The 21,418-nt window shown below is 51.0% G+C and overlaps 1 protein-coding gene across 7 annotated transcripts; it reads right to left on the bottom strand.

The window, feature by feature from the left end:
• Positions 1 to 416: 416 nt before the first annotated feature.
• On the bottom strand, positions 417 to 20,977 carry LOC133243321 (X antigen family member 5-like). 7 transcript variants are annotated; one of them, XM_061410107.1, is made up of 5 exons: positions 20,881 to 20,977; positions 6,659 to 6,738; positions 6,116 to 6,212; positions 2,894 to 3,019; positions 417 to 584 (listed from the first exon to the last, which is right to left on the bottom strand). In XM_061410107.1, the coding sequence occupies exons 2-5, from the start codon at positions 6,728 to 6,730 to the stop codon at positions 562 to 564; spliced, it is 318 nt and encodes a 105-aa protein (XP_061266091.1). In that variant the 5' UTR covers positions 6,731 to 6,738; positions 20,881 to 20,977; the 3' UTR covers positions 417 to 561. The 7 variants fall into 7 exon arrangements, with proteins under 7 accessions (XP_061266091.1, XP_061266093.1, XP_061266090.1 ...); XM_061410109.1 differs by lacking the exon at positions 20,881 to 20,977 and adding an exon at positions 20,377 to 20,465; XM_061410106.1 differs by lacking the exon at positions 20,881 to 20,977 and adding an exon at positions 9,345 to 9,447.
• Between the last annotated feature and the right edge of the window lie 441 nt (positions 20,978 to 21,418).

Below are 21,418 nucleotides of genomic sequence, written 5' to 3'. Positions count from 1 at the left end.
AGTTGCCAGTCCGGGTTCGATGCACGATACTGGATGCTTGGGGCTAGTGCACTGGGACGACCCAGAGGGATGGTATGGGGAGGGAAGAGGGTTCAGGATGGGGAACACATGTATACCTGTGGTGGATTCATTTTGATATTTGGCAAAACTAATACAATTTGTAAGGTTTAAAAATAAAATAAAATTAATTTTAAAAAAATAAAGAATATCACCAAAAAAAAAAATTGAAAACGACCTAAAGGTAAACTTTTAAACTTAATAAGCATATTCAGCAAGGTTGCTGGGTAGAAAAAAATGACACACAAAAATTATGTCCCTCTATACCAGATCAAACAAAATATAAAATTTCCCAAAAAGGTGTAATTTTCAGTAGCATCAAATACCTAGAAATAAATTTAACAAAAGATGTATAAGACTTCTTTGGATAATGCTGCAAGGCTTTATTGAATTTTTTGTTTCAAACTTTTTAAATGTTATAGTAGTTTCAGAGGCAATATTGAGAGAATTTTAAGAGCCACATTTTCAACACAAGAACAGCCTGCATGGTTAGTTTGTCTTCATTCAAATCTGCGGTTTTCCTTCACCTGTAAGTTAACAAACATTTGGGATTATTAGTTAGAACTTTATTGAGATGACACTAAAGGGATACAGAGGACACTACAGTTTTAGTTTTATAAAACTGACTAAAACCAGAACCCTAAGGATGACCAACCCTTGGCTTTATCTACAGTTAAACCTCTGTAGAGACTTTGAAGGTAGACTTTCAGGCACATTAACCACATTTGCTAAACACATCCCTCTTTCTAGTGGTACAGAGAAACAAAGAGACTATTCAAGTTCAGAAGTGATTAAACCCAATGCTTCTATTCAGAAGTAGTTTTAAGTAGAAAGTACAATTTTTTATATTTTTAGTAAAAATCCAACCAAACAATAAAAAACCTAAGAAACAAAAGAAACTTTTTAAAAGTTCATTTAAATGTTTTGACTTGAAAAAATATTAATATAGGTAGGATATCTAAAACAATAATGTCACACTTAGAATTGCTTAAATGAACAACAGAAAGGTTAGTAGTGCATTTGTTTTGGCTCTAATGTAGAAAAGTACAAAACTCTCTATGAGCCAGTTTAACCCTTACCTAGTAGTAAGTTAACCATTTGCCCGTTTGCATCCATACTCCTGCTCTATGAGTAGTGACTTTTTATACACTTAAAAGCATTCCAGTTTGCATAATACATTATGTGGTTATGCTAGTTTTAAGCCATTACCATCAAAGGTAACATCACATGGTGAAGGAAAACAGTACCATTTATCAGTGTAGGAGAAAAAAACCTGGAAAGCCAAATATCCAGATAGATAGATAATATAGTCAATATTTGTCTTTTTCATAATCCTTATTATGGATACTTGGCATTTTGTATTTTCTCCAAGATCATTTAAATTAGTAGGTCTTCTACTCACAAATATTTTTTTAAAGAGCAATCTCGATTTATTGGTTTTATTACTTTTCCTTCTCCTAATGATTCATACCTGTCTTAAGAGTCCCCTTTCTTTCCCCTTAGATTTTGTTGCCTTTTATTTTTTTTATATTGAATGTTCATGTAGTTTATTACCTTTTTCTTTTTTAATAGCATATGTATTTAAGGCTATGATCTTCCTATGAGTACATCTTAGCCATGTTTAACAGGTTCCTGGAAGTAGCCTGCAAACTGTCTTGTAATATAAAATGTCTTGTAATGTAAAATGGACCAGGACTGTAAAGTGAAAATATTTAGAAGACTAATGCAGGGTAATTTCTTCCCTAAACATCAAGTGCTTCACACTTCAGTTATGACCTTTGAAATTCAATCTTACCAATTTGATGCCTCAAGGCACAAAATTTTCATGCCACATTTGACATGGTTAGAGGTGATTATATCAGTGTCCACATTTTATTAGGAACAGTAGCTTATTAAGATTGATAGTGGAGACAGGGAGCATACTCAGCATAGGTTATGTTACTAACACTAACCTTGAGCATCCCTGACTACATGCACTCTCTCTACTTGATCAGCCACAAAGATTAGAAAACTAGACTTTCTCTTGATATTTTATTAGTCATTTTTGAGGCTTAATTCAAGAAAGGATTTAAAATGCAACTGTTTATAATTTTGTCAATTATACATAAATAAAACTGGAAAAAAATAAAATGCAATTGTCATTAAGAGCCAGAGAATTCAGAATTCAACAGAATCTGAGGAGAGGCATCAGAACTTGAACAATAAAACAAACATCAAGCAAAGTGTTTTTGTTCATTTTCTTAGTAGTGATGAAACTTCAAATGTAATTTGACTCAGGTCAGGATTTGATGATTTATAATAAAAATATCTCATAAAATAGCTTATCTTTGTATTATATGCAACAGAACCAGAATAAGCAATAATGAGAACTAAAAATAATTTTTCAATATCTTATTTGAAGTCACTATTTTTAGAAGAGCAAAGATGAGTTTAGAAGTTAAGGGGTTTGCCCAAGAGTCACACAAATTATGTTAAGAGCTGGTACTAGAACCTACTTCAGGGTTTCAGTATATTTCATACAAACTGATGCGTGTTACAAATGCATTACATATTTGTTAAATGCAGAGCTCTATAAAAATATCTGAAAATTATTATTAACTGTTGGTTGAAAGGCTTATACTTAAAAGCTTTTATTTTATAATTCAGTATGGCTTTGACCCAATTTGTTTATATACCTGATGTTCCATGGGCATTTAAGCTCTGAACTACATTTCAAATAATCTGTATTTATGTGAACTGTATTAAAATAACAGTAACATTATCTCTGTATTATTAAAAATGTAATATTGTGGACAACAGACACTCTGTAATTCACATGCGTAATAAGATAACATACCCGCTTCCGGCATTTTTATGGGCTCTAGATTTGGCACTCCCTTCCCCTCGACATCAGGGCCATCTCCATGCTCAGAACCGGTCTTTGGCTCAGCCAGTTCCTGTTGAGAAGCCTCCAGGGAAGGCCCTTGCAAATAAATAGTTTATCAATTTAAGAAATAAAACATGAGATATGAATAAGGGAATGGTAATATTCATTCCTTCAAGGTTATGAAATAAAAGCCTTAGGCTACTGCAGTAATACATGTGATGCATGAGAATCACAAGAGCATTGTTTCAGGAGTCTGTTACCAAACACCAGGAAAACAGGGTTTTATTACCCCTCTTCCTTTTGCAAGACTGCCCTCAAACAAATTAGGTACTCCTTTTGTACTTATGCATACTGTAATTGTGACTGTACTTACCAATGATCTTTTGGATCTCTGACTAGACTGTGAGCTCTCTTACATGGCATGAGCAGACAACAATAAATATTGAATGGGGGGAAGAAGTCTTTAAAAAATACCTCAAACTGGTTAACCTTCTGCAAACTGACTGTTATGTTCCTCTTCAAAAATGTAGTGTTATGAATGACAGGAAACTAAAGAACTATTCCAGATTAAAGAAGATTAAATAGACATGATGACTAAAATACATTACATGATCCTGGACTGGACTCTGGATCAAAAAAAATTCTGTAAAGGGAATTATCAGGACAACTGGAGATACTTGAATATACACTGTGTATTTTATGATTGCATATTCTCACTAATTTCTTGATTTTGATAACCATACACTGATCAGCCAAAAAATGACTTTTTCTTTGTTCTTGAGCTATATATACATTACTGTACTTACAGTAAAAGGTCATAATATGTGAACCTTTATCTAAATGACTCAGTATTAAAAAGAGCCAACACATCAGTAAGTGTGTATATGTGTGTGTGTGTATATATACAGGAGAAGGGAAGAGGATATGAAACCAATGTGGTAAAAACTATTAACAATTGGTAAATCTAGGTGAAAAGTATCAGTTAATTGTTCTAGGCTTGCAAATTCTATGTAAATTTTATGTTTTAGAAATATAAAGTAAAAATTAAAGAGAAGATATGATGTCTACATTGTACTTCAGGAAGACAATAATTATTTTTAATTGTGGTTTAAAAACATATTAACAGGAAATTCCCTGGAGGTCCAGTGGTTAGGACTCTGCACTTTCATTGACAAGTACCCAGGTTCAATCCATGGTCAGGGAACTAAGATCCCACTAAGTCATGTGGCATGCTCAAAAAAAATTTTTTTAGACAACAACAACAAATTATCACCTTAACCATTTTTAAGTGTATAGTTCAGTAATGCATCATTAACAGAAACTAGGAGTGGACTTTACGTATTTGTTTTCCTGTATTTTGAAACATTTTAAATGTCAGTCTAAGAATTAATTATTTCTGTATTTTGCTGTAGTGTACTAAAAACAGTGAGCCTCAGCTAGCTACAAAGCCTCAAGTCTACACCACATATAGGATTTCAATTACAAGTAAAATGTAATTTTCTGAAGGGTTATCTGAGTGGATTTGCAGGTCTGTAACAAATCTTACAGTTGTGATGCCCACCCTCTATTGGGGTAACCAGAAACTTATTTCATTAAAATAAATAATATTTAAGTCCAAACATCCAATATGTAACTTTCCATAAATGAATCCCATTTTTGGTACCAAAAGTAACAGCAAAATTATGAATAACAGTCAAATATACAGTGAGGATAAAGGAAGTATGATAGAAGGAAATGAAATGGGCATAGTTGCCCATCAAATTCTAGAAACTTTTAATAGTGGCCTGAGTTATATAAATGCTTTGCTTCAAAATACTGTATATATGCAGGAGAAATAATTTCTGTCTTTATGTTAATCTTAGAATAATCTTCTGAGGACTTCCCTGGTGGCACAGTAGAAAGGAATTCACCTGCCTTGCATAGGATATGGGTTCAATCCCTGGTCTGGGAAGATTCCACATGTTGCACAGCAACTAAGTCCATGTGCCACAACTACTGAGTCCCCTTGAGGCACAATTACTGAGTCTGTATACCACAAGTACTGAGCACACACACTACAACTATTGAAGCCTGTGCCCTCTAGGGCCCATGAATCACAATTACTAAGCCTGGGTGCCATGTCCTCCACAAATAAAAGCCACCTCAATGAGAAGCCTGCACACTGCAACAAAGAGTAGCCCCTGCTCACTGGAACAAGAGTGCGCCCACATGCTGCAATGAAGACAGAACACAACCAAAATAATTATTTTTTAAAAATCATACTAAACCAGTATGCCAGTACCCTGAACTATTGAGCTTTTATCAAACTTCCATGTAAAAATATCAATTACATAAACAATGGCCATCATTCAGGACTCATTTCTGGAGTCTTCTGTCCTACTACATTCAACTGGGCCAATACTGAGAAACATTACAGTACAGATATTTGAGTTTTAAGCAAAATCATTCACCTTATTTACAGCCACATTCACGATAAGGAGACTCCAACTTTGGAGTGAAATACAGATTTTGTATTCAATAGTCAAATGCTCTTTGACAAACACAATCCTTGAGCCTCAATTTTCTCATTTATAAAATAGAAATTTATTACAGTGAGGGATTACCCTAAGCTACAAACTATACTCTCTTCACTTTTCCAGCCAATTTTCAGGCCATAAATCACCCAGTCACTCAGTCGTGTCTGACCCTCTGCAACCCCATGGATAGCCTCACTGTGGGAAGAGTAAGATCTCCAGGAGATCTTCCCGACCCAGGGATTGAACCCGCGTCTCCCTCATTGTAGGCAGACACTTTACCGTCTGAGCCACGGATTGAACCCGCGTCTCCCGCATTGTAGGCAGACACTTTACCGTCTGAGCCAAGGATTGCACCCACGTCTGCCTACAATGCGGGAGACGCGGGTTCAATCCCTGGGTCGGGAAGATCTCCTGGAGAAGGAAATGGCAACCCACTCCAGTATTCTTGCCTGAAAATCCCATGGACGGAGAAGCCTGGTAGGCTACAGTCCATGGGGTTGCAGAGGGTCGGACACCACTGAGCGACTTCACTTTTAATTTCAGGCCATGTTTGAGATCCCTTTCTACTGCTTTCTTTCCTTCTATTACTAGTATATCATAATACAAGAGACATAAAAGTGCGTGCATGCATGCGTACACACACACACACAGGCATTCCTCTTCCCTTTCCCTTCACCTGGAGATGCAGATGCTCCTTCATCCTTTCTCTCTTGACCAGGTGTAATGCCCTTTCCTTCAATTGGTAGCTCCTCTGCAGGTTCCTCAACCTCGATCTTTAGATGTGTGTGCACAAATGAAAAATTGTGTTACTAATACGTGTCAACAATATAAATACACAGAATATAAACATATATTTGATCATAAATAACTCTAAAGACATTTTTCCAATACTACTCACACTTACTCTTAATAAACTTACTCTTCCCACAGTGAGGCTATTCTAAGAACAGTTACCCACAGACTTCAGAAGCTATTTTAATCAATGTTGGGATGGATGTGTGCAATTTTGTTGTTAATAAGCTTGAGAAGAATGTCATCAGCCACATTCCCCAGGAACATAACAGCATACATACAGGCAACACCAGAATATAATCCTCCTGGATCAATGTTCCTTATTACATGGAATACCGTTATGATTATATTGTTCAACAATACCTACAGGAATTAATTTTTAATAATAAAAAACGTCAAATGTTAAAATACTTAAAGCCACACTTACAAGTGCCTGGGGATATGCACGACCAAAACCTCTTCCTTTAGGCCTGTATGTTGACTTTATTCTTCGACTCATATTTCCCACTGTAAACAGAATATTGTCATTTGGAAAATACCCTTAAGAGAAAAATTATATTTGAACACTTCCCTGGCCAAATAATGATGTATACTATTTTCGTAAAATTGAAAATATTTTCAAAATAACTCTCAAGGTAATTTAATTGTGTGTGTGCTTTCCAATTACAGTAAATCTGGCTACTTGCAAAAGCAACTATTTGTTATGGCTAAATAGACTGAAAAATCATCTTAAAACACACAGTAAAAGAACATATATATACACACACACGATTTTTTTTTATCACGCCACATGGCTTTTGGGATCTTAGTTCCCAGATCAGGGTTTGATCCCAGGCCAACCACAGTAAAGCATGGAGTCCTAACCACGGGAGGATCAGGGAATTACCAAGAATACATTTCTGATGAGTTTTGATCTCACAACTTGATTCACCATCATGGAGACATTTAGTTAAACACTACTGGAAATTTAAAACTTGACTGTTGATAAGAGTGTCACATTCTCATTTGCCAAGCCCATTCTCTTCCCTCCCCCATCATAAAGTTTTACTGGAACACAAAATCACTTACTCATTTACATTTTTTCTATAGCTATATTTGCACTAAAATGGCAGAGTCGAGCTATGGAAATGAAGATTCTACTAGACACTCGCCTTCCTTCGCACCCTTTTCGAGGCATTACAAATCTCGCAGTGCAGTCACAACCCTCACAGTGGTCAGTTTCTAGACCTTTCCATGACCTCCTGCCCCGCCCCCAGGACCCGAGCCCCGCAACCGCCTCTGGATTCTGTGCTGTGGTCAGTTCCAGAACCTCCAAGACCCAGACACAGCAAATAACATACCCGTGACTCACCCCAACTTCATCTGACTCCCTGACCTCGTCGACCCACCACCCTCCCTCTCCCGCCACCAGGACAAGAGCTATGGCGGCCGCGACACCTGTGAGGAGAAAGACAACTCGATGACATTTCTCCTCAGAGGCTAAAGACCACACTGCCCACTCGCCAGAAACCCGCTGGCTCGCCCTCACATGCATGCACACTTAAACTCCAGGCAAGGAAGATCTATGGCCCTACCTGGTGAGTTTCAGCCAGGTAAAAAGAACCCAGACGTTAAGATGCGACCCGAATAGCTTGACACCCAGACCACGTTACGCACGCGGATCGCCAATGGCTGACGGGAAGGCACGCAACCCTGGGCATGCGCACTATATTCTCGTGCGCCGCTTGGGCTGGTTTCTCCGCCCCTTCCCCCTCTCCGCCAGGATGACCCCACCCCAGCCCCCCGCCACCCGCCCCCCGCAATGGATAACTCCCGTTTCTGTGCTCCGTCCTCAGTTCTAACGCCTCCAGGACCCAGATACCTCCAGTAGCACCCCAAGACTCACCCCACCTTCATCTGACTCCCTGACCTCCACCGCCTGCTGCCCTAACTCTCCCGCCACCAGAACGGGAGATATGGCGGCTGACCTCGAGGACCTTCCTCTTTAAAACTTAAAGATGGCACGGCCTGACCCGCCCAAAGCCCACGGGCTCCCCCTGAAACACATGCACACTTAAACCCCAGACAGGAAATATCGGTGGCTCTACCTGGTGAGTCTCAGCCAGGTAGAAAGAACCCAGATATTAAGACGCGACCCGAACAGCTTGGCACCCAGAGCACGATACGCACGCGGCACGCCAATGGCCGACGGGAAGGCACGCAACCCTGGGCATGCGCGCTTTGTTTCTCGTGCGCTACTTGGGCTGGTTTCCCCGCCCCTCCCACTTTCTGCATGGATGACCCCCTCCCCACGCCACCTTCCCTCAACAGATAACTCCCGTCTCTGTGCTCTGTCGTCAGTTCCAACGCCCCGCCCCTCCCCCTCTCTGCATGGATAACCCCCCCCCCCGCAACCTCCCCTCAACGGATAACTCCCGTTTCTGTGCTCTGTCCTCAGTTCTAACGCCTCCAGAACCCAGATACCTCCAGTAGCACCCCAAGACTCACCCCACCTTCATCTGACTCCCTGAACTCCACCGCCCACTGCCCTAACCCCCCCGCCACCAGAACAAGAGATATGGCGGCTGACCTCGAGGACCTTCCTCTTTAAAAGTTAAAGATGGCACCGCCTGACCCGCCCAAAGCCCACTGGCTCCCTCTCAAACACATGCACACTTAAACTCCAGACACGAAATATCGGTGGCTCTACCTGGTGAGTCTCAGCCAGGTAGAAAGAACCCAGATGTTAAGACGCGACCCGAACAGCTCGGCACCCAGACCACGTTACGCACGCGGCACGCCAATGGCCGACGGGAAGGCACGCAACACTGGGCATGCGCGCTTTGTTTCTCGTGCACCACTTGGGACTGGTTTCCCGCCCCTCCCCCTCTCTGCATGGATGACCCCGCCGCCACCTTCCCTCAACGGATAACTCCCGTTTCTGTGCTCCCCGCCCACTGCCCTAACCGCCCCCCCCCCCCCCCGCCACCAGAACAAGAGATATGGCGGCTGACCTCGAGGACCTTCCTCTTTAAAAGCTAAAGATGGCACCGCCTGACCCACCCAAAGCCCACTGGCTCCCTCTGAAACACATGCACACTTAAACTCCAGACACGAAATATCGGTGGCTCTACCTGGTGAGTCTCAGCCAGGTAGAAAGAACCCAGACGTTAAGACGCGACCCGAACAGCTCGGCACCCGACCACGTTACCCACGCGGCACCCCAATGGCCGACGGGAAGGCACGCAACCCTGGGCATGCGTGCTATGTTTCTCGTGCGCCACTTGGGCTGGTTTCCCCGCTTCTCACCGTCTCCGCTTGAGTGACCCCGCCCCCACTCCGCGCCACCTCCCCTCAAAGGATAACTCCCGTTTCTGTGCTCTGTCGTCAGTTCTAACGTCTCCAGGACCCTGATACCTCCAGTAGCGCCCCAAGACTCACCCCCACCTTCATCTGACTCCCTGACCTCCACCGCCTGCTGCCCTAACTCTCCCGCCACCAGAACGGGAGATATGGCGGCTGACCTCGAGGACCTTCCTCTTTAAAACTTAAAGATGGCACGGCCTGACCCGCCTAAAGCCCACTGGCTCCCTCTCAACACATGCACACTTAAACTCCAGACACGAAATATCGGTGGCTCTACCTGGTGAGTCTCAGCCAGGTAGAAAGAACCCAGATGTTAAGACGCGACCCGAACAGCTCGGCACCCAGACCACGTTACGCACGCGGCACGCCAATGGCCGACGGGAAGGCACGCAACCCTGGGCATGCGCGCTTTGTTTCTCGTGCGCCACTTGGGACTGGTTTCCCCGCCCCTCCCCCTCTCTGCATGGATGACCCCGCCGCCACCTTCCCTCAACGGATAACTCCCGTTTCTGTGCTCCCCGCCCACTGCCGTAACCCCCCCCCCGCCCCCGCCACCAGAACAAGAGATATGGCGGCTGACCTCGAGGACCTTCCTCTTTAAAACTTAAAGATGGCACGGCCTGACCCGCCGAAAGCCCACTGGCTCCCCCTGAAACACATGCACACTTAAACCCCAGACAGGAAATATCGGTGGCTCTACCTGGTAAGTCTCAGCCAGGTAGAAAGAACCCAGATGTTAAGACGCGACCCGAACAGCTCGGCACCCGACCACGTTACCCACGCGGCACCCCAATGGCCGACGGGAAGGCACGCAACCCTGGGCATGCGCGCTATGTTTCTCGTGCGCCACTTGGGCTGGTTTCCCCGCTCCTCCCCGTCTCCGCATGGGTGACCCCCACCCCCACCCCGCGCCACCTCCCCTCAACGGATAACTCCCGTTTCTGTGCTCTGTCGTCAGTTCTAACGACTCCAGGACCCAGATACCTCCAGTAGCACCCCAAGACTCACCCCACCTTCATCTGACTCCCTGAACTCCACCGCCCGCTGGCCTAACTCTCTCGCCACCAGAACAAGAGAGATGGCGGCTGACCTCGAGGGCCTTCCTCTTTAAAATTTAAAGATGGCACCGCCTGACCCGCCCAAAGCCCACTGGCTCCCCCTGAAACACATGCACACTTAAACCCCAGACAGGAAATATCGGTGGCTCTACCTGGTAAGTCTCAGCCAGGTAGAAAGAACCCAGATGTTAATACGCGACCCGAACAGCTTGGCACCCAGAGCACGATACGCACGCGGCACGCCAATGGCCGACGGGAAGGCACGCAACCCTGGGCATGCGCGCTTTGTTTCTCGTGCGCTACTTGGGCTGGTTTCCCCGCCCCTCCCACTTTCTGCATGGATGACCCCCTCCCCACGCCACCTTCCCTCAACAGATAACTCCCGTCTCTGTGCTCTGTCGTCAGTTCCAACGCCCCGCCCCTCCCCCTCTCTGCATGGATAACCCCCCCCCCCCCGGCAACCTCCCCTCAACGGATAACTCCCGTTTCTGTGCTCTGTCCTCAGTTCTAACGCCTCCAGAACCCAGATACCTCCAGTAGCACCCCAAGACTCACCCCACCTTCATCTGACTCCCTGAACTCCACCGCCCACTGCCCTAACCCCCCCGCCACCAGAACAAGAGATATGGCGGCTGACCTCGAGGACCTTCCTCTTTAAAACTTAAAGATGGCACCGCCTGACCCGCCCAAAGCCCACTGGCTCCCTCTCAAACACATGCACACTTAAACTCCAGACACGAAATATCGGTGGCTCTACCTGGTGAGTCTCAGCCAGGTAGAAAGAACCCAGATGTTAAGACGCGACCCGAACAGCTCGGCACCCAGACCACGTTACGCACGCGGCACGCCAATGGCCGACGGGAAGGCACGCAACCCTGGGCATGCGCGCTTTGTTTCTCGTGCACCACTTGGGACTGGTTTCCCCGCCCCTCCCCCTCTCTGCATGGATGACCCCGCCGCCACCTTCCCTCAACGGATAACTCCCGTTTCTGTGCTCCCCGCCCACTGCCCTAACCGCCCCCCCCCCCCCCCGCCACCAGAACAAGAGATATGGCGGCTGACCTCGAGGACCTTCCTCTTTAAAAGCTAAAGATGGCACCGCCTGACCCACCCAAAGCCCACTGGCTCCCTCTGAAACACATGCACACTTAAACTCCAGACACGAAATATCGGTGGCTCTACCTGGTGAGTCTCAGCCAGGTAGAAAGAACCCAGACGTTAAGACGCGACCCGAACAGCTCGGCACCCAGAGCACGTTACGCATGCGGATCGCCAATGGCCGACGGGAAGGCACGCAACCCTGGGCATGCGTGCTATGTTTCTCGTGCGCCACTTGGGCTGGTTTCCCCGCTTCTCACCGTCTCCGCTTGAGTGACCCCGCCCCCACTCCGCGCCACCTCCCCTCAAAGGATAACTCCCGTTTCTGTGCTCTGTCGTCAGTTCTAACGTCTCCAGGACCCTGATACTTCCAGTAGCGCCCCAAGACTCACCCCCACCTTCATCTGACTCCCTGACCTCCACCGCCTGCTGCCCTAACTCTCCCGCCACCAGAACGGGAGATATGGCGGCTGACCTCGAGGACCTTCCTCTTTAAAACTTAAAGATGGCACGGCCTGACCCGCCCAAAGCCCACGGGCTCCCCCTGAAACACATGCACACTTAAACCCCAGACAGGAAATATCGGTGGCTCTACCTGGTAAGTCTCAGCCAGGTAGAAAGAACCCAGATGTTAATACGCGACCCGAACAGCTTGGCACCCAGAGCACGATACGCACGCGGCACGCCAATGGCCGACGGGAAGGCACGCAACCCTGGGCATGCGCGCTTTGTTTCTCGTGCGCTACTTGGGCTGGTTTCCCCGCCCCTCCCACTTTCTGCATGGATGACCCCCTCCCCACGCCACCTTCCCTCAACAGATAACTCCCGTCTCTGTGCTCTGTCGTCAGTTCCAACGCCCCGCCCCTCCCCCTCTCTGCGTGGATAACCCCCCCCCCCCGGCAACCTCCCCTCAACGGATAACTCCCGTTTCTGTGCTCTGTCCTCAGTTCTAACGCCTCCAGAACCCAGATACCTCCAGTAGCACCCCAAGACTCACCCCACCTTCATCTGACTCCCTGAACTCCACCGCCCACTGCCCTAACCCCCCCGACACCAGAACAAGAGATATGGCGGCTGACCTCGAGGACCTTCCTCTTTAAAAGTTAAAGATGGCACCGCCTGACCCGCCCAAAGCCCACTGGCTCCCTCTCAAACACATGCACACTTAAACTCCATACACGAAATATCGGTGGCTCTACCTGGTGAGTCTCAGCCAGGTAGAAAGAACCCAGAGGTTAAGACGCGACCCGAACAGCTCGGCACCCAGACCACGTTACGCACGCGGCACGCCAATGGCCGACGGGAAGGCACGCAACCCTGGGCATGCGCGCTTTGTTTCTCGTGCACCACTTGGGACTGGTTTCCCCGCCCCTCCCCCTCTCTGCATGGATGACCCCGCCGCCACCTTCCCTCAACGGATAACTCCCGTTTCTGTGCTCCCCGCCCACTGCCCTAACCGCCCCCCCCCCCCCCCGCCACCAGAACAAGAGATATGGCGGCTGACCTCGAGGACCTTCCTCTTTAAAACTTAAAGATGGCACGGCCTGACCCGCCCAAAGCCCACTGGCTCCCCCTGAAACACATGCACACTTAAACCCCAGACAGGAAATATCGGTGGCTCTACCTGGTAAGTCTCAGCCAGGTAGAAAGAACCCAGATGTTAAGACGCGACCCGAACAGCTCGGCACCCGACCACGTTACCCACGCGGCACCCCAATGGCCGACGGGAAGGCACGCAACCCTGGGCATGCGCGCTATGTTTCTCGTGCGCCACTTGGGCTGGTTTCCCGCTCCTCCCCGTCTCCGCATGGGTGACCCCCACCCCCACCCCGCGCCACCTCCCCTCAACGGATAACTCCCGTTTCTGTGCTCTGTCCTCAGTTCTAACGACTCCAGGACCCAGATACCTCCAGTAGCACCCCAAGACTCACCCCACCTTCATCTGACTCCCTGAACTCCACCGCCCGCTGGCCTAACTCTCTTGCCACCAGAACAAGAGAGATGGCGGCTGACCTCGAGGGCCTTCCTCTTTAAAAGTTAAAGATGGCACCGCCTGACCCGCCCAAAGCCCACTGGCTCCCTCTGAAACACATTCACACTTAAACTCCATACACGAAATATCGGTGGCTCTACCTGGTGAGTCTCACCCAGGTAGAAAGAACCCAGACGTTAAGACGCGACCCGAACAGCTTGGCACCCAGAGCACGTTACGCACGCGGCACGCCAATGGCCGACGGGAAGGCACGCAACCCTGGGCATGCGCGCTTTGTTTCTCGTGCGCCACTTGGGCTGGTTTCCCCGCCCCTCCCACTTTCTGCATGGATGACCCCCTCCCCACGCCACCTTCCCTCAACAGATAACTCCCGTCTCTGTGCTCTGTCGTCAGTTCCAACGCCCCGCCCCGCCCCTCCCCTTCTCTGCATGGATAACCCCCCCCCCCCCCCGGCAACCTCCCCTCAACGGATAACTCCCGTTTCTGTGCTCTGTCCTAAGTTCTAACGCCTCCAGAACCCAGATACCTCCAGTAGCACCCCAAGACTCACCCCACCTTCATCTGACTCCCTGAACTCCACCGCCCACTGCCCTAACCCCCCCGCCACCAGAACAAGAGATATGGCGGCTGACCTCGAGGACCTTCCTCTTTAAAACTTAAAGATGGCACCGCCTGACCCGCCCAAAGCCCACTGGCTCCCTCTCAAACACATGCACACTTAAACTCCAGACACGAAATATCGGTGGCTCTACCTGGTGAGTCTCAGCCAGGTAGAAAGAACCCAGATGTTAAGACGCGACCCGAACAGCTCGGCACCCAGACCACGTTACGCACGCGGCACGCCAATGGCCGACGGGAAGGCACGCAACCCTGGGCATGCGCGCTTTGTTTCTCGTGCACCACTTGGGACTGGTTTCCCCGCCCCTCCCCCTCTCTGCATGGATGACCCCGCCGCCACCTTCCCTCAACGGATAACTCCCGTTTCTGTGCTCCCCGCCCACTGCCCTAACCGCCCCCCCCCCCCGCCACCAGAACAAGAGATATGGCGGCTGACCTCGAGGACCTTCCTCTTTAAAAGTTAAAGATGGCACCGCCTGACCCACCCAAAGCCCACTGGCTCCCTCTGAAACACATGCACACTTAAACTCCAGACACGAAATATCGGTGGCTCTACCTGGTGAGTCTCAGCCAGGTAGAAAGAACCCAGACGTTAAGACGCGACCCGAACAGCTCGGCACCCAGAGCACGTTACGCATGCGGATCGCCAATGGCCGACGGGAAGGCACGCAACCCTGGGCATGCGTGCTATGTTTCTCGTGCGCCACTTGGGCTGGTTTCCCCGCTTCTCACCGTCTCCGCTTGAGTGACCCCGCCCCCACTCCGCGCCACCTCCCCTCAAAGGATAACTCCCGTCTCTGTGCTCTGTCGTCAGTTCCAACGCCCCGCCCCTCCCCCTCTCTGCATGGATAACCCCCCCACCCCCGGCAACCTCCCCTCAACGGATAACTCCCGTTTCTGTGCTCTGTCCTCAGTTCTAACGCCTCCAGAACCCAGATACCTCCAGTAGCACCCCAAGACTCACCCCACCTTCATCTGACTCCCTGAACTCCACCGCCCGCTGCCCTAACCCCCCCGCCACCAGAACAAGAGATATGGCGGCTGACCTCGAGGACCTTCCTCTTTAAAAGTTAAAGATGGCACCGCCTGACCCGCCCAAAGCCCACTGGCTCCCTCTCAAACACATGCACACTTAAACTCCAGACACGAAATATCGGTGGCTCTACCTGGTGAGTCTCAGCCAGGTAGAAAGAACCCAGATGTTAAGACGCGACCCGAACAGCTCAGCACCCAGAGCACGTTACGCACGCGGCACGCCAATGGCCGACGGGAAGGCACGCAACCCTGGGCATGCGCGCTTTGTTTCTCGTGCGCCACTTGGGCTGGTTTCCCCGCCCCTCCCACTTTCTGCATGGATGACCCCCTCCCCACGCCACCTTCCCTCAACAGATAACTCCCATCTCTGTGCTCTGTCGTCAGTTCCAACGCCCCGCCCCTCCCCCTCTCTGCATGGATAACCCCCCCCCCCCCGGCAACCTCCCCTCAACGGATAACTCCCGTTTCTGTGCTCTGTCCTCAGTTCTAACGCCTCCAGAACCCAGATACCTCCAGTAGCACCCCAAGACTCACCCCACCTTCATCTGACTCCCTGAACTCCACCGCCCACTGCCCTAACCCCCCCGCCACCAGAACAAGAGATATGGCGGCTGACCTCGAGGACCTTCCTCTTTAAAAGTTAAAGATGGCACCGCCTGACCCGCCCAAAGCCCACTGGCTCCCTCTCAAACACATGCACACTTAAACTCCATACACGAAATATCGGTGGCTCTACCTGGTGAGTCTCAGCCAGGTAGAAAGAACCCAGAGGTTAAGACGCGACCCGAACAGCTCGGCACCCAGACCACGTTACGCACGCGGCACGCCAATGGCCGACGGGAAGGCACGCAACCCTGGGCATGCGCGCTTTGTTTCTCGTGCACCACTTGGGACTGGTTTCCCCGCCCCTCCCCCTCTCTGCATGGATGACCCCGCCGCCACCTTCCCTCAACGGATAACTCCCGTTTCTGTGCTCCCCGCCCACTGCCCTAACCGCCCCCCCCCGCCACCAGAACAAGAGATATGGCGGCTGACCTCGAGGACCTTCCTCTTTAAAACTTAAAGATGGCACGGCCTGACCCGCCCAAAGCCCACTGGCTCCCCCTGAAACACATGCACACTTAAACCCCATACAGGAAATATCGGTGGCTCTACCTGGTAAGTCTCAGCCAGGTAGAAAGAACCCAGATGTTAAGACGCGACCCGAACAGCTCGGCACCCGACCACGTTACCCACGCGGCACCCCAATGGCCGACGGGAAGGCACGCAACCCTGGGCATGCGCGCTATGTTTCTCGTGCGCCACTTGGGCTGGTTTCCCCGCTCCTCCCCGTCTCCGCATGGGTGACCCCCACCCCCACCCCGCGCCACCTCCCCTCAACGGATAACTCCCGTTTCTGTGCTCTGTCCTCAGTTCTAACGCCTCCAGGACCCAGATACCTCCAGTAGCACCCCAAGACTCACCCCACCTTCATCTGACTCCCTGAACTCCACCGCCCGCTGGCCTAACTCTCTTGCCACCAGAACAAGAGAGATGGCGGCTGACCTCGAGGGCCTTCCTCTTTAAAAGTTAAAGATGGCACCGCCTGACCCGCCCAAAGCCCACTGGCTCCCTCTGAAACACATTCACACTTAAACTCCATACACGAAATATCGGTGGCTCTACCTGGTGAGTCTCAGCCAGGTAGAAAGAACCCAGACGTTAAGACGCGACCCGAACAGCTTGGCACCCAGAGCACGTTACGCACGCGGCACGCCAATGGCCGACGGGAAGGCACGCAACCCTGGGCATGCGCGCTTTGTTTCTCGTGCGCCACTTGGGCTGGTTTCCCCGCCCCTCCCACTTTCTGCATGGATGACCCCCTCCCCACGCCACCTTCCCTCAACAGATAACTCCCGTCTCTGTGCTCTGTCGTCAGTTCCAACGCCCCGCCCCGCCCCTCCCCTTCTCTGCATGGATAACCCCCCCCACCCCCCGCAACCTCCCCTCAACGGATAACTCCCGTTTCTGTGCTCTGTCCTCAGTTCTAACGCCTCCAGAACCCAGATACCTCCAGTAGCACCCCAAGACTCACCCCACCTTCATCTGACTCCCTGAACTCCACCGCCCACTGCCCTAACCCCCCCGCCACCAGAACAAGAGATATGGCGGCTGACCTCGAGGACCTTCCTCTTTAAAAGTTAAAGATGGCACCGCCTGACCCGCCCAAAGCCCACTGGCTCCCTCTCAAACACATGCACACTTAAACTCCAGACACGAAATATCGGTGGCTCTACCTGGTGAGTCTCAGCCAGGTAGAAAGAATCCAGATGTTAAGACGCGACCCGAACAGCTCGGCACCCAGAACACGTTACGCACGCGGCACGCCAATGGCCGACGGGAAGGCACGCAACCCTGGGCATGCGTGCTATGTTTCTCGTGCGCCACTTGGGACTGGTTTCCCCGCTCCTCCCCGTCTCCGCATGGGTGACCCCCCCCCCAACTCCGCGCCACCTCCCCTCAACGGATAACTCCCGTTTCTGTGCTCTGTCGTCAGTTCTAACGTCTCCAGGACCCTGATACCTCCAGTAGCGCCCCAAGACTCACCCCCACCTTCATCTGACTCCCTGACCTCCACCGCCTGCTGCCCTAACTCTCCCGCCACCAGAACAAGAGATATGGCGGCTGACCTCGAGGACCTTCCTCTTTAAAACTTAAAGATGGCACCGCCTGACCCGCCCAAAGCCCACTGGCTCCCTCTCAAACACATGCACACTTAAACTCCAGACACGAAATATTGGTGGCTCTACCTGGTGAGTCTCAGCCAGGTAGAAAGAACCCAGATGTTAAGACGCGACCCGAACAGCTCGGCACCCAGAGCACGTTACGCACGCGGCACCCCAATGGCCGACGGGAAGGCACGCAACCCTGGGCATGCGCACTATGTATCCCGTGCGCGGCTTGGGCTGGTTTCCCCGACTCTCCCCCTCTCTGCATGGATGACCCCCACCCCACGCCACCTCCCCTCAACAGATAACTCCCGTCTCTGTGCTCTGTCGTCAGTTCTAACGCCCCGCCCCTCCCCCCTCTCTGCATGGATAACCACCCCCCCCCCCGGCAACCTCCCCTCAACGGATAACTCCCGTTTCTGTGCTCCGTCCTCAGTTCTAACGCCTCCAGGACCCAGATACCTCCAGTAGCACCCCAAGACTCACCCCACCTTCATCTGACTCCCTGACCTCCAACGCCCGCTGCCCTAACTCTCCCGCCACCAGAACAAGAGATATGGCGGCTGACCTCGAGGACCTTCCTCTTTAAAACTTAAAGATGGCACGGCCTGACCCGCCCAAAGCCCACTGGCTCCCCCTGAAACACATGCACACTTAAACCCCATACAGGAAATATCGGTGGCTCTACCTGGTAAGTCTCAGCCAGGTAGAAAGAACCCAGATGTTAAGACGCGACCCGAACAGCTCGGCACCCGACCACGTTACCCACGCGGCACCCCAATGGCCGACGGGAAGGCACGCAACCCTGGGCATGCGCGCTATGTTTCTCGTGCGCCACTTGGGCTGGTTTCCCCGCTCCTCCCCGTCTCCGCATGGGTGACCCCCACCCCCACCCCGCGCCACCTCCCCTCAACGGATAACTCCCGTTTCTGTGCTCTGTCCTCAGTTCTAACGCCTCCAGGACCCAGATACCTCCAGTAGCACCCCAAGACTCACCCCACCTTCATCTGACTCCCTGAACTCCACCGCCCGCTGGCCTAACTCTCTCGCCACCAGAACAAGAGAGATGGCGGCTGACCTCGAGGGCCTTCCTCTTTAAAAGTTAAAGATGGCACCGCCTGACCCGCCCAAAGCCCACTGGCTCCCTCTGAAACACATTCACACTTAAACTCCATACACGAAATATCGGTGGCTCTACCTGGTGAGTCTCAGCCAGGTAGAAAGAACCCAGACGTTAAGACGCGACCCGAACAGCTTGGCACCCAGAGCACGTTACGCACGCGGCACGCCAATGGCCGACGGGAAGGCACGCAACCCTGGGCATGCGCGCTTTGTTTCTCGTGCGCCACTTGGGCTGGTTTCCCCGCCCCTCCCACTTTCTGCATGGATGACCCCCTCCCCACGCCACCTTCCCTCAACAGATAACTCCCGTCTCTGTGCTCTGTCGTCAGTTCCAACGCCCCGCCCCCCCCCCCCCGGCAACCTCCCCTCAACGGATAACTCCCGTTTCTGTGCTCTGTCCTCAGTTCTAACGCCTCCAGAACCCAGATACCTCCAGTAGCACCCCAAGACTCACCCCACCTTCATCTGACTCCCTGAACTCCACCGCCCACTGCCCTAACCCCCCCGCCACCAGAACAAGAGATATGGCGGCTGACCTCGAGGACCTTCCTCTTTAAAACTTAAAGATGGCACCGCCTGACCCGCCCAAAGCCCACTGGCTCCCTCTAAACACATGCACACTTAAACTCCAGACAGGAAATATCGGTGGCTCTACCTGGTGAGTCTCAGCCAGGTAGAAAGAACCCAGATGTTAAGACGCGACCCGAACAGCTCGGCACCCAGAACACGTTACGCACGCGGCACGCCAATGGCCGACGGGAAGGCACGCAACCCTGGGCATGCGTGCTATGTTTCTCGTGCGCCACTTGGGACTGGTTTCCCCGCTCCTCCCCGTCTCCGCATGGGTGACCCCCCCCCCAACTCCGCGCCACCTCCCCTCAACGGATAACTCCCGTTTCTGTGCTCTGTCGTCAGTTCTAACGTCTCCAGGACCCTGATACCTCCAGTAGCGCCCCAAAACTCACCCCCACCTTCATCTGACTCCCTGACCTCCACCGCCTGCTGCCCTAACTCTCCCGCCACCAGAACAAGAGATATGACAGCTGACCTCGAGGGCTTTCCTCTTTAAAATTTAAAGTTGGCACCATCTGATGCACCCAAAGCCCACTGGCTCCCCCTGAAACACATGCATACTTAAACTCCAGACAGGAAATATCGGTGGACCTACCTGGTTAGACTTAGCCAAATAGAAAGAAGCGAAAGCTAAGATGCGAGCTGCAGAGCTCGGCACAGACCACGTTACACACGCTTCACAAGGGCTGACGGGAAAGCGCTCAACCCTGGGCATGTGCACTAAGTCTCTCGTGCACCATGTGGGCTGGTTTCCTCGCCCCTCCCCCCTCTCCGCATGGATGACTCGCTTCCGGCCCCCGCCACCTCCCCTCAATGGATAACTCCCGTTTCTGTGCTCTGTCATCAGTTCTAAGGCCTCCAGGACCCAGATACCTCCAATAGCACCCCAAGACTCACCCCACCTTCATCTGACTCCCTGACCTCCACTGCCCGCTGCCCTAACTCTCCCACCACCAGAACAAGAGCTATGGAGGCTGACCTCGAGGGCCTTCCCCTTCAAAAGTTAAAGATGGCACTGCCTGACTAGCCCAAAGCCCTCTGGCTCCCCCTGAAACACATGCACACTTAAACTCCAGACAGGAAATATCGGTGGACCTACCTGGTTAGTCTCAGCCAAATAGAAAGAAGCAAAAGCTATGATGCGAGCTGCAGAGCTCGACACGCAAATCACGTTACACACGCTGCACCGCAAGGGCTGACGGGAAACCGCGCAACCCGTCTCTCGTGCGCCAAGTGGGCTGGTTTCCCCGCCCAACTCCCCCAACAGATTACCACCCCGCCCCCAACCCCAGATGACTTCCATATCTGTGCTCTGTCAGCAGCTCCAGTTCTTCCAGGGCACAGGTGCCTCAAGTAACGCCTCTAAGACTCGCCCCACTTTCTACTGTCCCTTTCCACTCTGGTGTACTGTTTTCCATTATCCCAGCCCTGCCACTAGGACGAGGGCTGTGGTGGCTGCCTGTGAAGTGAGATATAATGTCTGCTAAAACCAAAGTACAATATACTCCATAGAATTTACACGTTCCTTGGTAGCTCAGCTGGCAAAGAATCCACCTGCAATGCAGAAGACCCCAGCTGTATTCCTGGGTCAGGCAGATTCCCTGGAGAAGGGTTAGGCTACCCACTCTAGTATTCTT

Source organism: Bos javanicus, chromosome X (genome assembly GCF_032452875.1).
Source record: "Bos javanicus breed banteng chromosome X, ARS-OSU_banteng_1.0, whole genome shotgun sequence".
Lineage (NCBI taxonomy): Eukaryota > Metazoa > Chordata > Mammalia > Artiodactyla > Bovidae > Bos > Bos javanicus.
The sequence above is the reverse complement of the archived record's forward strand: the minus strand, read 5'-3'. Positions and strand labels throughout refer to the sequence as shown.